The sequence below is a fragment of the Myodes glareolus genome, chromosome 11 (genome assembly GCF_982192425.1).
Source record: "Myodes glareolus chromosome 11, mMyoGla1.1, whole genome shotgun sequence".
Taxonomy (NCBI): Eukaryota; Metazoa; Chordata; class Mammalia; order Rodentia; family Cricetidae; genus Myodes; species Myodes glareolus.
In genome coordinates this window covers 40,970,242-40,994,305 of record NC_142036.1, presented here as the reverse complement: position 1 = coordinate 40,994,305, position 24,064 = coordinate 40,970,242, and the positions used below count along the sequence as shown (strand labels likewise).

The 24,064-nt window shown below is 42.3% G+C and overlaps 1 protein-coding gene across 5 annotated transcripts in view; it reads left to right on the top strand.

Moving 5' to 3' along the window:
• Nucleotides 1-5,780: 5,780 nt before the first annotated feature.
• Nucleotides 5,781-24,064, top strand: part of Ylpm1 (YLP motif containing 1) — a 75,108-nt gene continuing 56,824 nt past the window's right edge. For 2 of the 5 annotated variants that reach the window (XM_048449195.3, XM_048449194.3), the window contains exons 1-3: nucleotides 5,784-6,807; nucleotides 22,794-23,030; nucleotides 23,882-24,061. In XM_048449195.3, coding sequence (XP_048305152.3) covers nucleotides 5,938-6,807; nucleotides 22,794-23,030; nucleotides 23,882-24,061 — 1,287 coding nt within the window. In that variant the 5' untranslated portion in view covers nucleotides 5,784-5,937. Of the gene's footprint in view, nucleotides 6,808-22,793; nucleotides 23,031-23,881; nucleotides 24,062-24,064 lie in introns of all 5 variants that reach the window. The other 3 variants (XR_015004388.2, XM_048449197.3, XM_048449198.3) reach the window with 3 other exon arrangements.

Below are 24,064 nucleotides of genomic sequence, written 5' to 3'. Positions count from 1 at the left end.
TGGTGGCTCACAACCATCTGTAATGAGGTCTGGTGGCCAGAATGCCCTCTTCTGGCCTTCAGGCATACACACAGACAGAATTATGTATACATAATAAATAAATATTAAAATAAAAATAAAAACGAAAAAAAAAGAAAGCCTGGTGTGGTGACTGTTATGGTTTAAGTAAAATGCTGCAGATCTCTGAGGGGTGCAGTGGCAGAAACGCTGCAGATCCCTGAGTGGTGGCAGTGGGCAACGGGCCATGAGATCACGCCACAGGTCTACAAGAGGCAGCAGGCAGTGGGTCCTGAGACCACAGTAGTCCCACGGGCCATGAGCGCCAGCAGGTCCTAGGCACAGAGATGCATGGTGGGTGAGAGACTGAGATGGGTTGGCATGACATGCAGAGGAAGTGGGTATTTATTTAGTGAGTTATGGAGGGGAAAGAGAAAGTGGGGAAAAGAGTAGAGAGGGAAACGGGAGGTGAGGAGAAGTGGGGACTACACTCCCAACTTAACACTCAGAAAGGGTAAGGCCTCCCATGGGAAGTCAACAAAGTCACATCACTTGAGGCAGGACCAAGGCCCTCCTCTTTGTCAAGGCTGAGCAAGGTACATGGGGAATGGACTCCAAAGAGCCCGTTCATGCACTAGGGATAAATACTGGTTCCACTGCTAGTGACCCCACAAACTGCCCCATGCCACACCACTGTCACCCACATCAAAGGGCCTAGTTTGGTCTTCTTTTGCTTCTCCATCTGTCCAGGGTCAGTGAGCTCCCACTAGCTCTATTTCTACAATCCTTTTAAACCAGTTCCAAAACATGTTCAAGTTTGTCACTGCTAATTTTCTGAGTTACATGCCTTGTTGCTGTAACTAGAAGCAGCTTACGAATGGGAAAGTTTGTTTCAGCTTACAGTTCCTTCCTGTGGAGAAGGCGTGGTAACTCTGCATCTGCAGTGGGGCGGAGTGTTGAACACTACAGTGCTCGGTGCACTTTCCTTTTATTCCAGCAATTTTCAACCTGTGTGCTGTGGCCCTTTTGGAGAGTCAAATGACCCTTTCACAGGGGTTGCCTAAGACCATCAGAAAGCATAGATAGCTACATTTAGATTCATACCAGTAGCAAAATTATAGTTAGGAACTAGCAATAGAAATAATTTTATGGTTTGGGGTCACCACAACATAGGGAACTGTATTGAAGGGTCACAGCATTAGGAAGACTGAGAACCACTGTTACATTCAGTCTGAGATCTTTGTCCATAGAATGGTACAACTCTCCCATAAGGTGGGTTTTTCATATCTCAAATAACCTAATTCAGAAACTTTCAGAGAGCTAATTCTAAAATGACAAAGACTAACCATCACAACTGGGTGGTGGTGGTACACGCCTTTAATCCCAGCACTTGGGAGGCAGAGGCAGGCGGATCTCTGAGTTTGAGGCCAGCCTGGTCTATAGAGTGAGTTCCAGGTCAGGCACCAACGCTACAAAGAAACCCTGGGGGGGGGGGGGCGCTAACCATCGCTAACACGAAGTGCATAAACTAAATACTTTAACTTGAAGGATTTTTCTAAACTGATCTACCCATGTAACTGATTTACCCAAAGAAAAAAGCAAATATTTAGCTGAGCATGAACGTACACTTCAACAATTTCAGAACTGGAGAGGCAGAAACAGGAAGGTGAGAAGTTCAGGTTCATCTTTGACTTATAGTAAGTTCCAGGCCAGCTTGAGGTATATGAATCATCTCAACAAGCAAAATGAAGGGGCAGGGTTAAAAAACGTTCCCTCAGTGACCCGCCTTATCACTATTTGTATTAGCAGGCATTCTCCAGAGACTAAATAAATAGGAGATTGTGTGTGTGTGTGTGTGTGTGTGTGTGTGTGTGTGTGTAATATGAAAGGAGATTGTTGGCTGACAGTGGCATCCAACCATCCTCTGTGTCGTCTCCTGTGGCCATACTAGTACAAGAACTGTCAGCCAGGGCAGTGGTGACCTACATCGTTAATCCAACCAGCACTTGGGAGGTAGTGGCAGGCGGATCTCTTTGAGTTAGAGGACAAATCGAGTTCCAGGACAGCTAGGACTATTACACTGTCTCGGAAAGAAAAAAACAAACAAACAAACAAACAAAAAAAAACTTGTGTTAGAAATTTTTACAACACGAGCTCTCTCTCTGCCGCTGCAAAATCCCAATCAAGCCAAATGACAACCAGCCAAATTAAAGAATATCCAGGTTTAATGGGATTTCTGCGCTCTCGGGTGACCCCGAGGGGGAACTGCGAAGCCACAAATGCGACCACAGAAAGTGTGGGTGGGGCACATGGAGACTTTCCGGGTAGTAGTTTAAATAGATTGGGGGGAGTGGTCAAGGTTTGGCAGGCACAGGGGCGGGGCCTCCAAAGATGGAGGTCCGAGACCGGATTTACACCTTGGTTAAAAGGAACCAGACAACCTCTGTATTACTAATCAAGAATTTACTTTTGGAGCGAGCCGGGCGATGGTAGCGCATGCCTTTAATCGCAGCACTCGGGAGGCAGAAGCAGGCGGATCTCTGTGAGTTCGAGGCCAGCCTGGTCTGCAAGAGCTAGTTCCAGGACAGGTACCAAAGCTACAGAGAAACCCCTTGTCTCGAAAAAGCAATAAACAAAACAACAAAAAAAGAATTTACATTTGGCATTGTCCCTTTGGAAGCTTAATTAAGATGTTTTAGGGATATGGAAATCAACTTGCTAAGGTGTAAACTGAAGAACAATAAAGAATCCCAGGTTTAAGAGAAAGCGGTTCGGTCCTAGAGACAAACCACCCCGGAGTTGCAAAAGGCTAAAATCATCCTTGTGCCTCTGTACTTCTTCCATGGACTTTCGTGAACACCCACACCCATTATACAACAGGTCTGTCTGTCTTTTAGAGTGATTTCTGCCACCAAGTCATTAATTTAATTCTCTAACTGTTTGGGACAATCTTTTCTTTTTTTAAAAAAATATTTATTTATTTATTATGTATACAATATTCTCTCTGTGTGTATGCCTACAGGCCAGAAGAGGGCACCAGACCCCATTACAGATGGTTGTGAGCCACCATGCGGTTGCTGGGAATTGAACTCAGGACCTTTGGAAGAGCAGGCAATGCTCTTAACCTCTGAGCCATCTCTCCAGCCCCTGGGACAATCTTTTCCCTCCAGTTTCTGTTTACTTTTGGTTAATTGCGGCTTCCATCTGCAAATCCTTTGTTCATCTTGGTAAACGCCCTCTGCCTGCCTACATTTAAACCAAGAGTACCTCAGGCACCTAAGCTTCCAGAAAGCTAGAACACGCATTCTCACAGTAGGATCTGGCCACCCTGCTTATGATCAATGTTCTATTTTGGTTTTCTCCAATTTTTGCTTTCTTGGCAGGATCTCATTACATAACACAGGCTAAGCCGGAGAATGCTTTGTAGGCCACGTTCAGATTGGAATTCTTCTGCCTCAGCCTACTGAATGCTGTGATTATGGTGATTATAAGCATATGATGCCAAGACCAACTATTCCATTTTTGTTACTGTTTTTTCTGAAGCAGGGTCTCATGCAGCTCACAGAACTCATTAAGTAGTGGAGAATGACCTTGAATTTCTGATCCTCCAGCTTCTACTTCCAGACTGTTGGGAAGGGATTACCATTGTGTGCCATAACACCCAGTCTTTTTTGTTTGTTTGTTTGGTTTTTTTTTTGGTTTTTCAAGGACAGGGTTTCTCTGTAGCTTTGGAGCCTGTCCTGGAACTTGCTCTTGTAGACCAGGCTGGGCTAGAACTCACAAAGATCCACCTGCCTCTGCTTCCCGAGTGCTGGGATTAAAGGCTGCCACCAACGCCCCGGTCTAACACCCAGACTTATGTGATGCTGAGGAACTGAACCCAGAATTTCATGTATGGTAGACCAGAATTCTATCAATTGAGCTGTATGATAAGCTGTTGGGCAGCTGTTTCCTCGCAGACCAAGAAACACTTCATCACTCAGGAAGCTCCTTCAGACAGAAAGCTAACAACACAAAATAGCTTCAGGAAGTCCCTGAAATTGATCAGATTAATTAGGCTCCTCCTTCCCAAGAGTAAACACTAAAAACTTTTGAGAATCACTCTCAGACAAGATAAGCAGCTAGAAAGAAGCCAACACCAGCTAAGCGGTCTGGAAGAGGTACAGAGCCAAGTGTTGGAGGTTGATACTCCAACCTGTTGAGCAGCTTGCAGTTTGCTTCAGAGTTTCCAACTTTGGTGAGCTGCTGCCCCACGTGCCTTGGTGACACAGTTGTTCCCGTGTCATTCGTGCTCCTGAAGCTCCTCTCCCATCTTTCTTTAAGTAGCCCACCTGAACTCAGCGTTTTATTGAACTTTGGTGTTAAACACACTTCAGTCTAGGTCCGCAGTGGGCTTCCTCTCCCAGCTGAGCCGACCTTGTCATATCTCCCCAGGAATAGTCAAACACACGGCTATTTCCTGAGCTGGGACAAATGAGACTGGGTTGAGAAAATTCATGGTGTTTTTTTTTATACTCATACCATACAACCTTATGTATTTCTATGCTACTTCGATAAAAAAAAGAAAAAAGCTAAATTCCTAGCCCTATACCCACCACATACAACCACTTGACACAGATAAAAATCTGGTGCTAGAAAGAAAGCAAGGTCACATATTCAAGGGTACACAACTGACATGCTGATACATTTATTAGTCTTAAAATTAGGTGTAGCTTTTTTTCTTTGTCAGAATTCACTGTACCACTTCTAATTTTCAGCAATCACCCAAACCAAAGGGAATACTTTAATATCTTATTGCTAGTGTTTAGAAGATTCGCTTTTAAGTTACCTTTCCTTGGCTTTGCATTAGGTTTAAGGAATCTCCAACAAGAAATTTTTACCTGTTAAAAGATTCAATCTAAGGGGAAGGTGAAAGGAATGAAAGGAGGGGAGGGAGTGGGAACGGGGATTGGTATGTAAAATGAAAAAAAGATTGTTTTTTTAAAAAAAAATAAAATAAATGCATGGCAAAAAAATCAATCTAAACCATGCGTGGTGTCATAGGCCTTTTATCCCAGCACACAGGAGGCAGAGGCAGGAGGATTTCTGTGAGTTTGAGGCCATCCTGGTCTACCAGGGCTGTTACACACAGAAATTTTGCCTTGAAAAACCAATAATAAAATAATAATAATAAAACTTAAAATAACAATACTCGATAAGCTTTCCCGGTCATTTATAAACAGGTGAGTAACAGTGAAAAACCTGTGGATGACCTGCCCAGACTTAGCTTATCATGGCTGGCCCTCACATTCCCAGTCGGACTTTGGGTTGAGTGAGTTAAGTCAATTTATTTAACTTAAAAGAAGCGTCACTTTTACAAAGATTCCCTCTTTTCTACTAAGGATTACTGTAAACCTCTCTATTATTTCAACTTTAATCTTATTCTCAGGTATGATTCTGCAGTTTTCTTCATATAACTTCTACATTTTTCTGACTAGAAGTTATTCCTTCTTGTTATACGTTCCTGCTTCTAATGTCCATGGTTATCTTCCCCTTTTCCCCCCATTGAAAACTGCACCCGTGGAGCGATGGGATCACCATCACTTCTTTTGGCTGTGAGACTCTATGGTTTCTCGGTCCCATGGCAACGTTCTATTCCCGCCTACACTTTCCGAACCTGAAGTAAGGCGGCAATAGCGAGTCGCCCTGTTCAGGTCCCCTCTATCTGGCCTTTGTTCTCCTCTCGGTGCTACTGCGCAGGCGTAGTCGCCTCAGTACGGTCCCCGCCTTTCCGACCGCGGGCCTAGCACGGTAGCGCCGGCGCACTGGCGCGCCTCGTTCACACGCTCCGCGGCCTGTAGGCGCCGCGAGTTCCGGCTCTCCCCGTCACCGCCGCTGCTCCTGGAGGTCGGTTGCGACGAGTAACGGCGCCGGGACGAGCTCCGCGCCTTCGTTTCCGATATGTACCCGAACTGGGGCCGGTATGGCGGGAGCAACCACTATCCGCCGCCGCCGGTCCCGCTGCCGCCGCCGCCGGTGGCGCTTCCTGAGGCCTCGCCGGGGCCCGGGTACTCCGGTTCGACGGCCCCCGCGGCGGCCCCTTCCTCTTCGGGCTTCATGAGCTTCCGAGAGCAGCACTTGGCGCAGCTCCAGCAGCTGCAGCAGATGCACCAGGAACAAATGCAGTGCGTGCTTCAGCCCCACCACCTTCCTCCGCCCCCGCTGCCACCCCCGCCGGTGATGCCGGGGGGCGGCTACGGAGACTGGCAGCAGCCACCGCCACCGATGCCCCCGCCACCCGGGCCAGCCCTCAGCTATCAGAAGCAGCAGCAGTACAAACACCAGATACTCCACCACCGAGATGGGCCTCCTGGTTTGGTTCCAATGGAGCTGGAGTCCCCTCCTGAATCCCCCCCTGTACCTCCAGGAGCCTACATGCCCCCGTCTCAGTCGTACATGCCTCCACCTCAGCCACCACCCTCGTACTACCCTCCTTCCTCCGCTCAGCCCTACCTGCCTCCCGCTCAGCCGTCTCCTTCACAGTCCCCACCTTCCCAACCCTATCTGGCGCCCACACCTTCTTACTCTTCCTCTTCTTCCTCCTCGCAATCTTATTTGAGCCATTCGCAGCCCTATTTACCCTCATCTCAGGCATCTCCTTCCCGCTCCTCTCTGGGCCATTCTAAACCCCAACTACTGCCACCACCGTCCGTCCCTTCTGGGAATAAGACCACTGTCCAGCAAGAGCCTTTGGAGAGTGGGGCCAAGAACAAGAATGCTGAACAGAAACCAGCTGCTTCTGAGCCAGATCCCTCTACAATGACTCCACAGGTAAGAACTCACCTGCTGGAGTCGAATCTTCCACTTAGGAGGCCTTGCTTGAGCAGGCCTTGGGGCTTTGACCAGCTAGCACCTACCCTAATTCCAACACACAACGACTTGCTCCTTCATACCCCAAAAGAGCCCTTAAAAGTCAGGCCTGAAAGCCAGGTTTTTAATATACTGTGTATTAGTAAAAGAACAGAAGACCAGACTCTTGAAGAGTGGTGAGTCGACCCTTAATTTATCTCTCAGATGTATGCCTTGGTTTTCTTTGACCAGCATTCTAGATTTATTCCAAAGAGTTTTGTTTTAAAAATCCTTTTTAAACCAAGATTTTCATGGGAGAGGCAGTATAAAAAGGAACATTCTCAAAACTGGTGTTTAAATGCATATAAATTATGGCCAGTTAATTGTTTAAAAACAATTTATTTTTATTTCATTTGCTTTGGTGTTTTGCCTGTGTGTATGTCTGTGTGAGGGTGTCAGATCTTGGAGTTATAGACAGTTGTTAGCTGCCATGTGGGTTCTGGGAATTGAACCCCAGCCCTCTGGAAGAGCAGTCAATGCTCTTAACCACTGAGCTGTCTCTCTAGTCCCAGTTAATTTCTTAGAACAAACAGAACATGTAAGGGTCCAAAGAGAGCTGTCAGTTTCCAGAAGTGTGTTCTCAGCACATAAAAAGATGCAAGTCTTGTCTTACTATGAGCACCCCACTGGATGGTGCAAGTTCATGTGGACTATGTAGGTCTCTAGATTCTTGATCCTTTGAGGATCTGTTGGTACCTTTTAGGAGTTGATTCATACATCACCAACTCTTGTTTGTTTGGTTTTGGGTTTTTTGAGACAGGGTTTCTCTGTAGCTTTAGAGCCTGTCCTGGAACTCACTTTGTAGACCAGGCTGGCCTCGAACTCACAGAGATCATCCCGTCTCTTCCTCCTGAGTGCTGGGATTACAGGCGTGAGCCACACTGCCCGATGATAAGTGTACATAATCCTAATTTTACAGTGGTTTGGTATTTAAGAGATACAAATTCTGCCCAGGAGATGCTGGTGGAACAGTAGGATGTGTGTACTGTCTTACACCAAGTTTGTACTGGCTCAGCAGGGTTATTGCCTCCACATTGCCCCCTCATACGATAGAATTTCCACTTTCTTGTAGATGCATTGGCACATATCTGTAATCCTAGAACTTGGGCTATTGAGGCAGGATGATTGCAAGTTTGAGGCCATCTGTGCTATATATAATGAATTCTAGGCCAGTCTGAGCTACATGGCTTCTCTTTTTTTCATCTATCCTGGGTTTTCCAAGGTTTTGTAGTCAAGCTCAGTTAATACAAGCCAAACTATGACCTCAGTCTGATTTTTTTTTTCTGGCTGTGTAGAGAAATGAGTTGTATACTCGGCTTGTTGTCGTTATTGTGCTTGGGATTGAACTCAGTGCCTTGGGTATGCTGGTCAAGTGCTCTATTCAGCTACACCTCCAGTTCTGGCGTTTTTTAAAAAAAAGGGTGTGCATATCCGAGTACCCTTAATGTGTGTACTTACTGTGAATACCACTTTTGGTTCTCTGCCTTAAACTGAAATGAACTTCTTTCAATGATTTGAACATTCAGCACTTCTGATTCTTGCTGAGAGACGAAAGTAATGGAGGATAAAGTTTGAGGTCTGACTATAGACCAGGTAAAGAAGGGTCTACCTGTGACTGGGATAGAACTCATTTGATTGAGTGCTTGCTTAGCATTCCTGATGTTCTGGATTATATTCCTAGCATTGTATAAACTGGGCATAGTAATACAAACCTGAAATCCTAGCACTCAGGAGTTAAAGGCAAGAGGATCAGATGTTCAGGGCTTTCCAGGCAACATAGTAAGTTCAAAGCCACTCAGGGAAGTCCTTGGTTTTCTTAACTCTGTGGAGTTTATTCCAGTGTCCTTAACTTCTCGCTTTCCTTTAAATTGAATACTTTCAAGGCACATTTCAAAATTCAGTCTCTATAAGCCATGTGCTTTGGTTCAGTGTTTCACATCTGTGCTCATCTTGGTCCTCTATGAGTGCCGTGCATCCTGTAGACTCACTGTAAAGACTGTTGAGTAAGTGTCAAGAGTTACCATTCTTTCTGTAAGATTCTTGGTTCAGGCTGGCTGCTGGTGGTACACACCTTTAATACCAGCACTCTGGAGGCAGAGGTGGGCAGATCTCTTGAGTTTAAGACCAGCCTGGTTTACACAGTGATTTCTAGGACAGCCAAGGCTACACAGAGAAACTCTGTCTCAAAAAGCCAAAAAGGGGGTGGGGTGGAGAAAGAGAGGGAGTACTTGGTTTACTGAGTTTATCAGGAGATGAGAGGAGTTTTGGGGAGTTAGTTGGAGTTCAAGGGATTTTTATTTAGGTCATTAGGGTTGCTTGTTTGTGTGCCTTTACCTGCTGCCCCTAAATTATTTATTTAGGTTTTTTGAGACAAGGTTTCTCTATAGCTTTGGTGCCTGTCCTGGAACTAGCTCTTGTAGATCAGGCTGGCCTCGAACTCACAGAGATATGCCTGCTTCTTCCTCCCGAGTGCTGGGATTAAAGGTGTGCGCCACCGCCACCTGGCTCTAATTTTTTTTCTTTTTTTTATGATTTATTTATCTTTATTTTTAGTGCATTGGTGTGAAGGTGTCAGATCCCCTGGAATTGGATCTTCAGACAGTTGTGACCTGCCATGTGGGTGCCTGGAATTGAACCCGGGTCCTCTGGAAGAGCAGTCAGTGCTCTTACCCACTGAGCCATTTCTCCAGCCCCTCTAATTTTTTTTTTTTTATGGTGAAAGATTTAAACATTAAGTAGAGAAAATATCATAAATACCTATCATTTTAAAAGGTGTTACAATTTTGATGTAGTCTTTAAAACATTTTAAAAGAAATCTTAGATTGCCATTTAATCGTCATTTTTTTCCCCCATACTGTGATCAAGCCCTTAGGGCCTTGAGCATGCTAATTGAGTATTGTACTACAAAGCTACATCCTTATCTCCAGTATTCCCATATTTTTTGTTTGTTTGGTTTTTTTGTTGTTGTTTTTGTTTGGTTTGTTTGTTTATTTGAGATAGGGTTTCTCGTGGTAACAGCCCTGGCTGTCCTGGGAATCTGCTTTGTAGACCAGATTGACCTCGAACTCATAGAAATCCAACTGCCTCTGCCTCTCAAGTCTGGGATTAAAGGCATGTGCCACCACTGGCCAGCAAAAACTTTTTTTATATTGCATTTTATTTATTGTGTATGTGTGGCAGGGGTGGAGGGGTACAAGTGTGCTACTATGTCCATGTGGTGAGCAGAGGACAGCCTGTGGGTGTCTAGCTCTCTGCAAGGTCTTCAGTCTCTGCAACAAGTGCCTTTCCCTGCCGAACCATCTTTCAGGCCTCAGGTACCTAGCTTTAAAAAGAAAGGAAAAAGGGGGTGGAGGCAACCTTTCATTTCTTAAAAAATAAAACAGAACCTCACTGAGTAGCTTTGGCAGGCCTGGAACTTACCATGTAGAGTAGACTAGGCTCAAGTCTCTGAATTAAAGAAATCTGTTTGCCTCTGTTTGTTTACCTTAAAGGCATGCACCATCAGGCCGAACCAAGATCTTTTTTAGGTTAAGCACATTATAAAAGTGTAAGTCTTTTTATATCGTCTAACACTTAATCCCTTTAGATTTCCCTCTTGTCTCATTCTAGCAGAATTCAAAGGAATTCCTTATTAAAATTCTCCTAATTGTGTCAGTTATATTTTGTTGATTTGTTCAAATTAAGATCCAAGGATAAATAGAAGAGTCTTACTGTGTAGGTTAGGGTTTCTGTGACTCAAAACTGTAAACATTTGGGACCTTTTTGTTGAGGGATGTTTGTTCTGTTCATTGCAGACTGGTTACTAATGTCTCTAACAATGGCCCACTAGATGCCAATAGTAGTCTCCCAGTCTGAGAGCCAGAAATAATGGTCTTAGATATTGCGAGATACATCACCATAATTTCTGGAGGGAAGAGGGGAAGAGCCACCCTTTTTTGAGGACTCCTGATCTAGATCAAAGTTTCCTTTTTTTTTTTTTTTTTTTTTTTTACTGTATACCCCTGAATTTGATGAGAATTTGATGAGAAATATGTCATCCTCTAGAACATCCTACATTCTGAGTCTTCTATTTTCTTTGTATAAATTAGAGGTTAGCTATAGCATAGAACACTATGCTGAAGTTCAAGTTGTTATTGCCGAGTGTAGTACGTCAGTGTTGTGGGATTCTGTATTTGTACCCAACACGAGTGCCTGGTTGTCCCACTCTTCTGATGCTGAGCTTGACCAGTGGATTTGGGTGGGGTCAGTCTGGTCCCCTCACTGTTAAACTTCTGTCAGTCTTGCATTTAGTTGTTTCATCAAGTGACTCACCCATTGATGGTCTCTGCATAAGTAAATTATTTCATTGGCATTTTCAGCAATGTGATTTTAAATTCCTTCTGCAATTTTTTCCTAACTTAGTATATGAAATTATGTGAAGAAAAGTTTGATTTGTGAGCTAGCGCTGTTTATTAGAAATACAGTTAGTATAGGAACAAATACTTGGCTGTTTCCCCATGTGTTTTCTAGATATTGAAGTAAAGCATTGATGTTTTAATGATCTGTTCATTCTGAAGAATTAACTTTTCTGTGTTTAGTGGGTTGACTAGTTAAAGTGTATAGTAGTCTTTTTTATGAGATGTGGCTTTATTTCTTTCGTTCTCCAAATAATTCATATAAAGTGTTGACATTGAGTGTAGTTTATAGAGGTGGCATCTAGTGTGAAATCCTGTCTTAGTGCTAGAGATAAAATGGTGAATGATACAGACGTGGTACTTGGTATCAATGTGTTTTGTTTTAATAATTAAGGAGAAATGCAGGATGCCTTGGGATTAGAACGTGTGAAATAATTAGATTGTTCTATAAGAAACTAGAAAAGGTGAGGTTGGTGGAACGCCTTTATCCTAGCATTTGGGAGGCAGAGGTGGGTAGATCTTCAAGTTCAAGTCTAATCTGCTCTACAAAGTGAGTTCCAGGAAAGCTAGGGCTACTCAGAGACACCATATCTCGACCCCCCCCCCAAAAAAAGAGTTTTTAATTATTGTTATTTTGTTTTTTTGAGGCAGTATCTCTTGTAGCCCAAGTTGGTCTTGGTAGGTACGTGGCCAAGAATGATCCTGAACTCTAGATCCTTTTGTCTTCTTGAGAGTTGGGATTACAGGCGTGTACTAACACTCATACATGCTGCTGAATTCACAGTGATTTTTATACATTGAAAGTGAAGAACAAGTATCTTTCAAATGAGTGACCGTAGCTGGAAGCTCTAGCCTAATTAAAGTGGCTACCTTTATAAAGTGATAATTACTTGGGCCTGGTGGCATACCCCATTCTCATAGTAATCAGGAGCATCAGAGTTCAAGGCTAGTTTTTATAACAAGAGAGCATGAGACCCTGTCTCAAAAAAGAATATATATGAATGAAACCTATATAAAGAATGAAACCTAAAAGGTAGGCAGGAATTATCCAGAAACATGTTCAGTAAGGGTCTCTGACAGCACAGGTTCAAGATAATAGGTGTATAATAGGGGGAAGCTCTTTGAAGATTTTATTTCAAAGGCAGTATTTAGCCACTGAGGGATTTTATATAGACAAGAGTGATATAATGATTATTTTATTTTAGTGGTGCCCAAACAGTAGGCAATCACTGTACCACTGAACTGTACTTCCCATCCATGGCATTTAGAACTTTTTAAAATTATTTTTATTTTATATGTGTGGGTGTTTTGCCTGTGTGTATATATCTGTGCATCACTTGTATGCCTGGCATTTGTGGAGCTAGGAGAGGGGATTAGATCTCCTATACCTGTGATCCACCATATGGGTGATGGGAGTCGAACCTGGTTCTACTGCAAGAGCAGCCAATGCTCTTAACGACTGAGTATCACTCTAGTCCTGAAATTTTAAAAACAGATTTACTTATTTTTGTTTTATGTGTATAAACATTTTGCCCACATTCCTGTGTACTACATGCATGCCCTGCTTGCAGAGACCAGAAACGGATGTTGAATTCTTTGGAACTGGAGTTGCCCACAGTTGTTAGCCATCATGTGGGTGCTGAAAAAACAAACCCAGGTTCTCTGCAGGTACAACAAGTGCTCTTAACTTCTGAGCCATCATTCCAACGTGTGGATTGTCCTTTTTGAAAGTGTGCTCTGTTTTCAGTGTGGAGGGTAAAACCGAAAAGCAAAAGAATGATTTAGGGTAAATAATTGTTATGTAATTCAGGAATTAGTAGTAGTAGTAGTTTGGATATGAATGGTTTTAGTGGAAATGAAAAGAATAGAAAAATTAAGACATATTTAGCTGCTAGAATCCATCCAGTTGGAAATTACTCGAGTAGTCATAACAAGGAGGGGACATCAAGGATTTGTGGGTTTAGGGGTGGGCCGCTGAGTGGTTAATAGTACCTCTAGGAGAGCCTAGAGGAGGAGAATGGAGGAAAGGCTTAGGGATGGTGAGGAAAATATGAGTTAAGTTTTATGCATATTTAGTTTGAGGTCCTTGAGCATAAATTCCAAATGGAGATACTCATGTGGAAGTTAAATTCAGACATAGAGTTCAGAAGCAAATCTGGTGAATTATTAGTATAAAAATGATATTCTAAGATATATTATAGATAAGCTCCTCAGGGGGAGTGTGTGCAGAGTAAGAATGGGGACTAGAGAACATTGTGACTAGCCTCAGAATCACAATCCAAATAACCAGTGGAGAGAGGTCAAATTGAGTGGATAAAAATATCAAGACAGAGCAGTGCTTTAGATTGTGAAGGAAACACAGTTTCTGGAGCAGAGAGTGGCCAGATGTGTCGCATACTGCCAAGAGGTCAAGCAAGATAAAGATTTCTGGTTATCTTTACCCTACTGACATGTAGATTATTGTTGACCTTGGCAGGAGCAGTTTCATAGTGACTGAAGCCATATTGCATTGATTTGAGGAGTGATGGAAAGTGAGGATGGGGATGGTGAGTACAGACAACTCTTTCAAGACATTTGTAACCGGAGGGGAGCAAGAGAGAGTGAGGGCAGGGCCTGGAGAAAGTCATGAAGTAAAGGAGCATTCTTTTTTAAAACTTTACCTGGTGACCTTAGTTCCTAAGGGAGAATGTGAATGTAATGATTTTAAAAATAGTCATTTTCAATCAATTTCAAAAGTAGATGTCTGATTGAATGTGCAGGTTTTTTCCCCATCATAAGATCTGCACAGAGAATAGTCATTACTTCAGGTGTTGGTAATAACCTAGCCAGGGATAGTAACTTTACAATATTATTTTGCGCACACACACACAGACACAAACCCTTCTTGCAAAACCATTTTCCTTGGTTTTATTGTTCTGCCAGTAGCAGGTAGTGAGTAAGTGCTGCCTGAATAAATCAGTGTCTTTATTAGTAACAATATTTGTGGCAAATAGTTCTAGAGTTCATCATGTCTCGGATCCCTTCCTTCAGTCTCTTTGTTTTGGATGGTAGTGATGGTAGTGTGTGTGTGCTTGTATTCATGTGCTGTGGAAGCTAGCAGTTGATGTTGGGTGTCATCTTCAGGTTTCTACCACATATATAGAGGCAGAATCTCTTACTGAACCCAGAACTCTCTGGTTTGGCTAGTCTAGCTAGCTAGCTTGTTCTTTGTTTTTCAAGTGCTGGTATTATAGGCGAGTTATCATGCTCATCTGCATTTACATGGGTGCTGGAAATCCAAATGAAGGCCCTTGTGTTTCCACAATAAGTTTAACTTGCTGAACCATCTCTCTTGACTCCCATTCAGTCTGTAAAAGGTAATATATATGCTGTGATGTTCCTCCATCTGTAAACCAAAATCCCATAAGACATGAAATTATCTTATATTCTGGACATTCAGAAGAACTGGCTCCTCGTCTATTATTAGCAAGGCCAGACGTGACTTTTTCCTTTTCATTTTTCTTTTTTTTTCTTTCTTTTTGGCTTTTTCGAGACAGGGTTTCTCTGTAGCTTTGGAGTCTATCCTGGAACTAGCTCTTGTAGACCAGGCTAGCCTCCAACTCACAAAGATCCACTTGCCTCTGCCTCCCAAGTGCTGGAATTAAAGGCGTGCTCCACCACAGCCTGGCACTTCCTTTCTAAAAGAGAGATAATCACTCTTCTCATGAGGTCACTGAGGACATTTCTGAGTGATGTCATTCTCATTCATTGTAGAACTTGAGAAACATGCTGAAACCTAATGGTAAGACTGATTAGTTTTATTTCTTGCTTATAGATTTTGTAATAGATAGAAAATGATCTACAAAGCATACTATCAGTGAATCAACAATACTTAAGCCCTAACAAGGCTTACATACTAGATTGGGTCTAAGATGAAGATGGGAGGCACAAGCAAAGGTTGGGTTCTTTATTAAAGAATCTGGACCTGTTTCATGGGCAGATGAGGACCTTCTTCTAGTACTCATGTAAAAGCCAATGTGGTAAACACCAGTCATCCCAGCAGATACTGAGGAGGCAGAAATAGGAAGATCCTAGGTTTGCTAGCCAGCCAGCCAGACACAGCTTAGCAGAGTTAGCTTGCTCCAGGTCCAGTGAGAGACCCTGTTTCAAAAAGTACACGGAGAAAGTCAGGTATTTGACATTAACTCTGGCTAACACCGATCCACCCACCCATGGGGCAGGGGGTACAGGGATTATATCTATAAATCTTCCTGTTTGTAGCCACAACTTTTAACCTGTGAAAGAGTTGGCATCTTTGTATCTTTTAAGCACCTGAAACAGCCAGCACACATGGCAGCCCAGGCTCCAGTGCCAGTATCAGAAGACAGGCAAGAGTTTGAGGCCAATTTCTCTCAAATAAAAATGAAGAGTGTTCTTGGTTTCAGTTGCTTTGCTTTTTCATATCTTTGTCCTTTTTAAAAAATATTATTTTGTTGGGCATTGGTGGCACACATCTTTAATCCCAGCATTTGGGAGGCAGAGGCAGGTGGATCTCAGTGAGTTCGAGGCCAGCCTTGTCTGTAGAGTGAGTTCTAGTACAGCCATAACTGTTACACAGAGAAACCCTGTTTCAAAAAAAAAGAAAGAAAAAAAAAAGAAAAATATTTTATGTGTATGGGTGTTTTGGGTACATAAATATCTGTGAACCATGTGGGTGCCAGGTGTTCATAGATGCCAGAAGATGGTATCAGAACCCTTGGATCTGGAGTTATAGATGATTATGGTCCACCACGTGTGTACTGAAAAATCCAGATTTTTTCTGGAAAAGTAACTAGTTCTCTTAACTACTGACACTGTCTGTAGCTCTGCATTCCCTATTTGAGACAGATTTTCCATGTAGACCTGTATAGCCTTACTGTAGCTTGAATCCTAATTGGTCTTAATAATAAAAACACAGAGTCAGATCTAGGGGTTAATGCTGAACATCAGAAAAGTGGAGCAGCCAGCTACCAGAGAGTTCTTGCCTCTACCAATGCTCAGACTGAAGAGGCGATCCTGTCTCCACGAATCCTCAGACTGCATCTGAGTTCCTGTCTCTTCCCACCTTATATATTTCTCTTCACCCAGCCGTATCACTCCTGTCTCCATCTCCTTAGTGCTGGGATTATAGGCACGTGTCCCAAGTGCTGTGATCAAAGGTGTGAGGTCTTTTAGACTGGATCAATCTAGTGTAGCCCAGGGTAGCTTTAAACTCACAGAGATCCATCTGCCTTTCCTTCTGAATGCTGGGATTAAAGATGTGCGCACCACTGCCTGGCCTCTGTGGCTAACTAGTGGCTTAGCTCTGCACTCTGATCTTTATGCAAACTTTGTTAGATCACAGACAAAATATTACTATATTGAACTGGCTATTAAGCTTGAACATAATGACCTTGAACTTCTAACCTTTTAAGAAATGGAATGAATGTGTGTGTGTGTAGGAGAGAGGCTGCTAGTTAGTCCCCAGCTGCTTAGCCTTGAAATAATCACACAGAAACCATATTAATTGAATCACTGCTTGACTCATTAGCTCTAGCTTCTTATTGGCTAACTCTTATATATTAATTTAACCCATCTCCATTAATCTGTGTATTGCCACATGGCTGTGACTTACTGGGTAAAGTTCCCGGTAAAGTTTCCAGCGTCTGTCTCCCATGGCTCCATGACTTCTCTCTGACTCCACCTTCTTCCTCCCATGCTATAGGCCAAGCCAGTTTCTTTATTCATTAATCAATAAAAGCAACACATAGACAAAAGGATCTCCTACACCATGTGTGTGTCTGTCTGGATATGGGCACATGTACTGTGGTGCATGTGAAAGATAATTTAGTAGAGCCAGTTCTCTTCTGTTATATGCAGATTCCTGGGATCAAACTTAAGTAACTAGGCTTTTGCTCAGCAAGCACCTTTACCCTATTTGCTTGTCTCATGACCTTCTTATCCTTCTGCCTCCACTTCTTGAGTGCCAAGATCCTAGATGTGTGCTACCCTCTTGGTTTTATTCTGTGCTGGGAATAGAACTCAGAACTTAAGTGCATGCTTGGCAAGCAAATACTCTGTCAACTGATAAACTGGATTATCAGACCCTGACTCTCTTTTTTAAGGTGAACAATGAACCTGTTGATTTTTTTTTTTTTTTTTATGGTGGCTGGAGAGACAGTCATGGGTGCTGGGAACTGAACTCTTATATTTTTGGTTGTGAGTCTAGCCTTTAACGACTGAGCCATCTCTCCAGCCCGTTTTTGTTTTTATGTTTTGTTTTGTTTTTCGAGACAAGGTTTCTCTGTAGCTTTGGAATCTGTCCTGAAACTAGCTCTAGTAGACCAGGCTGGCCTTGAATTCACAAAGATCTGCCTTCTGAGTGCTGGGATTTAAGGCCTGCGCCACCACCACTTGGCAGATGTTTTCTTGAAGTAGTAGAGGAAATTGAATTCTTTCTTTCTTTTTCATTTTTCTGAGATGAGGATTCATGTAGCTGAAGCTGTTAACTTACTGTGTAGTGAAAACACAGACAAGTGGATCTCTGAGTTCAAAGCCAGCCTGGTCTACATGGGAAGTTCAAGGATAACCAGGGCTGCATGGTGAGACTCTGTTTCAGAGCAACCAAAAAAGAAAAAAAAAGATTCAATCTAGATAAACAAAGCTCAGAATTACAATAATAGATTGTATTAGGTTTTGTAAGTTTTAATTGTATCTGAATTTTAGGATGAACAAAGAATAAAGTGTAGTTTGAGCCTTATTTTCTTTTTCAAGACAGGGTTTGTGTAGCTTTGACTGTTCTGGAACTAGCTCTATAGACCAGGCTGGTCTCGAACTCACAGAGATCTCTCTGCCTCTGTCTCCTAAATGCTGGGATTAAAGGTATGCAGCAACATCCCTCCCACCCCCTGCTCTCACCACAGACTGAGTTGTATTTTTTCTCTTGAGAAAGGGTCTCAGTGTACCACAGAGTAGCCTGGAATTTAACATGACTCCCTTCAAACTCATAGATCTTTCTGCTGCTGACTCCTAGATGCTGGAATTAAAAGCATGCACCACCACACCCTGCTAGATTGGGTTTCAATCCTGTGTGCATATAAATATTTTTTAAAATGTTTATTTATGATTTTTTTTGAGACATAATCTTTCTGTGTAGCGCTGGCTGTCCTGGAACTTAGTGTGTACACCACCAAGCTGCCTCAGACTCAGGCCTTCCTCTGCCTCTAGAGGCCTGGGATTCAAGATGTGAGCCACCACTCTGGCTTTTGATCCTACGGTTTTGTGACAAATTTTTACATCATTTTTAATCTTTTGATAAGCTTATTTTAAGGATTTATTAGTTTTTCTGGAGCCTATTTTTTTAACCTTTGGTATGCAGATTGTGCCCTTTTTTGAGACAGGATTTTACCATGTAACTCTAGCTTGCTTGATATTCAACATCTCTTTCATAAAAATCTTCCTTATAATTATAGGGCAAATGTGTAATAATGTAATCATAAAAGTATACAGTGTAGTTCTTTAGTGTATATTTCAGATTATGAAAAAAGTTTTTGAGACAAAGTCCCATGTAGCTCAGGTTAGCCTCTAACTCTCTGTGTAGGTGAGAATGACTTTGGGCTCCAGTCCTGTTCTCTAGAGTGCTGGCATTACCATTTTGTACCACCACACACAATGTATTGTCATGACAACTTCTGTTTTTCTTTATGTAGCCTTGTAACCATGGGGAATTACATAGTAAAATACTAGGATGTGGAAGATTTTTGAGTAGTGAATTTTTTAAAAAATTAATTTTAATTAATTGTTATTACTTATTACACAGTATTCTTTATTGGGGAGTATTGCTGGTCTTTAAAGTCACCACAAGCAATGAATATTGAACCTTTCTTCAAAGGAAAGTACAGATGAATCTGAGCTTCTCGTCGTATTTTTCTCAACATATAACCATGTATACATGTTTTCCCTTTAAAGACATTTTATTTTGAGCCAGGTGGTGGTGTGTGTTTAATTCCAGTACTTGAGAGGCAGAGGCAGGTGGATCTCTGTGAGTTCAAGGCCAACCTGGTCTAGAGTGTCTTCCAGGACAGACTCCAAGGCTACAGAGAAACCCTGTGGGGGCGAGGGAGACACTTTATTTTGTCGCTGTTGTTGATTCACTAGCTTTCAGCTCTTGTTAAACAGAGTAAATGCTTGCTTGAATGAGATTTATGGCACAAACAGTTTCTTTCCAAGGGCAGTTACAGCGCCTGAGGGATGCTGGACAGCACTTCCACATTGTGACTGGAGAACTTTGTACTTTCATTTACTTGTTTTTGTTTCTTGATTGGTGTTTCGAGGCAGGGTCTCACTGTAGAACAGGCTGGGCTGGTCCATCTGCCAATACTCCTGAATAATGGAGGAGGGCATTTTAACTAAAAATAACTAACAAAAATTTGTTGGAACTTGTGGTACCAACTACACTGTGGAAAAGACCCGGTAGCTAGAAGGCAGAGTACCACCTTGTTCTACCTCAGCTGGGAATACCCCTGTCAGGCCACACAGGTTTTTCACTGTTACTCACCTGTTTATAAATGACCAGGAAAGCTTATCGAGTATTGTTATTGAGGTTGGAAATACATTTTTAGCAGATCAGCAGATTCACATATACAGAGTCTTCAAATACCAAGAAGTGACTTTTTGCCTCTATTTCTGTGTGTATGTGCATGCATGCAGAGACACATGGAGGCAAATAATTGATTGATTTTGAGGTACCTTTTTTTTTTTTTTGAGACAGGTTTTTCACTGAGCCTCGAGCTGGGAATTTTCATTACACTGATTTGCCAGTGAGCTTCCAGGTATCCTCCTGTCTCTGCCTTCCAGCAGTGAGGTTACAGATCAGCACTACAATGCCTGCCTTTTTCGTGGTTTCTAGGAACCCAAACTCAGGTCTTCATTTTGCATAGCAAACATTTTACACACTATAAACTATCACCCCAACCTCTTCTATCTCTGTTTTTATTTGTTTTGTTTGATAGGCTGGCCTCATATTCACCTCAGGGTGGCCTCTTGCCTCTTCCTTGCTGAGTTCTGGGATTGCAGGTATGTTCTACCGTACTCATCTATTTTCTGACTTTTCTTCTCCATGCTGAAGTTCTTTTTGTACTTTTAAAAAATAAAAGATGAAGCCGGGTGGTGGTGGTGCACGCCTTTAATCCCAGCACTCGGGAGGTAGAGGCAGGTGGATCTCTGTGAGTTCGAGTTCAGCCTGGTCTACAAGAGCTAATTCCAGGACAGGCTCCAAAGCTACAGAGAAACCCTGTCTCAAAAAAAAAAAAAAAAAATGAGTCAGTCGTGGTGTGGCATGCCTTTAGTCCCAGCACTCAGGAGGCAGATGGATCTCTGAGTTCAAGGCCAGCCTAGTGTACAAAGTGAGTTCCATGACAGCTAGGACTGTTTGTTACACAGAGAAACCCTGCCTCAAGAAGATAGATAGATAGATAGATAGATAGATAGATAGATAGATAGATAGATAGATAGATAGAAGATAAACATAAAAGTAAATAAATTTTTTAAAAAATTATATTTTCATGTGTAGTATATATCTGAGTATAGACAGACTGATGATACAGTGTATGTTTAAAACAATACACTTTTTAAGTGTATGATTAAACAGTGTATGTTTAAAAGAAATAAGAATTGGCGAAGAGTAAAGGCTAAAATGTGATTTTTATTTAATTAGAAGATTCCTGTGAGTAAATCCCAGCAAACTAAAGGCAGATTACAGATAGCTGTACATACTGATAGACTATTCTCATCTACAGAAGCTCCCCTCCCCTCCCCTCCCCTCCCCTCCCCTCCCCTTCCCCCCAGACAGGGTTTCTCTGTAGCTTTGGAGTCTGTCCTGGAACTTGCTCTGTAGACCAGACTGGCCTCAGACTCACAGAGATCCTCCTGCTTCTGCCTCCCAAGTACTGGGATTAAAGGCTTGTACCACCACGTGGCCAAGCTCTTCCCTTCTTTTCATGATAGGGTCTTAACTATGTAGTTCTGGCTAGCCCCAAACTCACACACATGAACCTGACAGAACCCTTCAGTTCCTGGGATTTAAGGTGTATGTCAGTACGCCCAGCCTCAGAAGAATTGGTTTTTGTTTTTTGGCTTTTTGTTTTGTTTAGTTTTTTGTTTTGTTTTGTTTTAGGTTTAGGTTTATTTATTTTATTTGATATTTATCAGTGATTTGCCTGGGTGTATATATGTGTACCATGTGTGTGTCTGGTGCCAAGGGAGGTCAGACTAGGGCATCAGATCCCCTGGAACTGGAGTCGTATGGTTCTGAGAACTGAACCTAGTCCTTGTAATTGCTCAAGCCTCCAGAAACATGTTTTTCTTGTTGTTGTTGTTGTTTTAAAATTTATTTATTTATTTATTTAGTATACAATATTCTGTCTGCGTGTATGCCTGTACCAGAAGAGGGCACCAGATCTCATTTCAGATGGTTGTGAGCCACCATGTGGTTGCTGGGAATTGAACTCAGGACCTTTGGAATAGCAGGCAATGCTCTTAACCTCTAAGCCATCTCTCCAGCCCCTATTGTTGTTGTTTTTAAGTGTGTGCTAGCTGGGTGCAGTAGCAGGCCTATAATCCCAGCTTCTCAGGAGTCTGTGGCTGGGGTGGGCTGAGATGGGAATATGCTGTGGGAGCTCCTTCTGCTTCTTCACCAGTAGTCTTTAAGATAGCAGCCCACTTGGGTGTGGTCTCTTTTGCTTTAAAAAGCAGCAGTAGCTCTGGGCTCTCTCTGTCTTGCTTCCAGCTATTAGACTCTGTTCCTGGTTGCGCAGAGGGCTGTTGTCTAGGACAGTGATCTGTAAGTGTTACCCTTAAATAAATAATCCTTTGATTAATCATAATTCCAAACTGGTGTGGGATTGTTTTGTGATTTATATCTACAGGAATATCATGAGTTCTAGACCTGCTGGGGCTACAGACCAACTTCAAAATCAATCTGGACAATTTACTGGGAGTCTGTCTTAAAGAATAAGAGGAGATCTGGGTCTGTAGCTTAGTGGTAGAACATTTGCTTGCCCTATATGAAACCCTAGGCTCAGTACTTAGCATTCGAAGAAAAAAGACAAGAAGCATGCTCAACTACGATGTATGGTTTAATTGATAAATTTATAAATTTTGGGGAAGAACTTAAAGTATTCTCCATCTACTTAACTTTACCTTTTCAATCCAGCTTTGTTTTCCTATTAGATATATGAACACATATAAATGTAGCTCTGTCAACACCACATGCAGAGATCTGTGATTATTAATTAACATTCTTTAAAATGAGCCAGAGAGGGATGACTCAGCAGGGAAGGTACTTGTTGCCAAGCTTGATGACCTCAGTTGGATCCCCTAGGACCCACATGACAGGAGAGAACCATCTCCTGAAAGTTGTCCTCTGATTTCCACACACTGTGACAAGCTTGTGCCCACACACAAATACACAACATGGAATAAATAAAATAAAATTCTTACAGATGGCTTGTATTGTAGGAACAGCAGCAATATTGGTATCGACAGCATCTGCTTAGTTTGCAGCAGAGGACAAAAGTGCATTTTCCAGGACACAAAAAGGGTCCTGTCGCAGCAAAGGATGTACCAGAAACCATAAAAGAAGATGTTCCAGTGCCTGCTACCAGTCAAATGTCAGAGCCTCTTTCAGCTGAAGAGCCCCCATTACCACCTCCAAATGAAGAAGCACCACCTCCACTCCCACCTGAGGAAACCCAGGTGATTATGTAGTGTTTATTTAGTCATCTAAGTTTTGTTTGATTTGTTTATGAACACTTTTGTCATAAGTGGACATATATGTTATGTGTTTAGGTACCTATAAAATTCCTCTTCTGAAGTAATGAGATGTCAGCTAATAAGATTTAGCAGAGGGATTTTGGGGAGTTGACTGAAAGTGAAGAATTAGATGTTCTTTTGATTGGAGTGTCTCAACACAAAAGAAAGATGCCCAGATGTATTTATAATTATAGCACAGGGCAGTAGTTTAGATCTGTAGCTTTTAGAGTCAACTCCCCAAACACTGCCACTTACAGTGGTGACCCTGACAGGAAAACTAATCACTGCCGTTTAACGGTGCTGACTCTGGACAGGTTAACTAATCACTCTGTACTAATTTACTCATTTGCAGAATGCATATATTCAGGTAGTAGTAGCTGTCTTAAAGTTGTTGAAGCATTAACAGTGACCATCTTTGTCACATAAAGCATAGTGACTGTGACGTGGAGAGTTCCCACATTAGGTCAAATACTGTTCTCCCAACTTTATTGAGCTACATTTAACTTTCACTTTTCTGGTGAAATGTGACAGGAAGAAAGAAAGGGAGAAAGGGAAGGAAGGAGGGTTTTCTCATAGGTTGAAAGATTCTATATGATTGTAGATTCACACCCTGTTGGGGAAATGGCTGTCCTGTTTAAAAAGAATAAAATTGTTATTCTAGTAAAGATTGTGACATAGGGCTTCGTATTTTGTCTAAATATATTTTCGCAGTCAGCCTGAGTTGTAGGGATTCTAGACTTAATTTAGTTGCTATTTTATGACTTAGAAATATTTGTGTTTTCTCTTACCTTTAGTCTGAAGACCCAGAAGAGGATGCTAGGTTAAAGCAGTTGCAGGCTGCAGCAGCACACTGGCAACAGCACCAGCAGCATCGAGTTGGCTTTCAGTATCAGGGAATAATGCAGAAGCATACTCAGTTACAGCAGATCCTACAGCAGTACCAGCAAGTCATCCAGCATTCACCACATATACAGGTA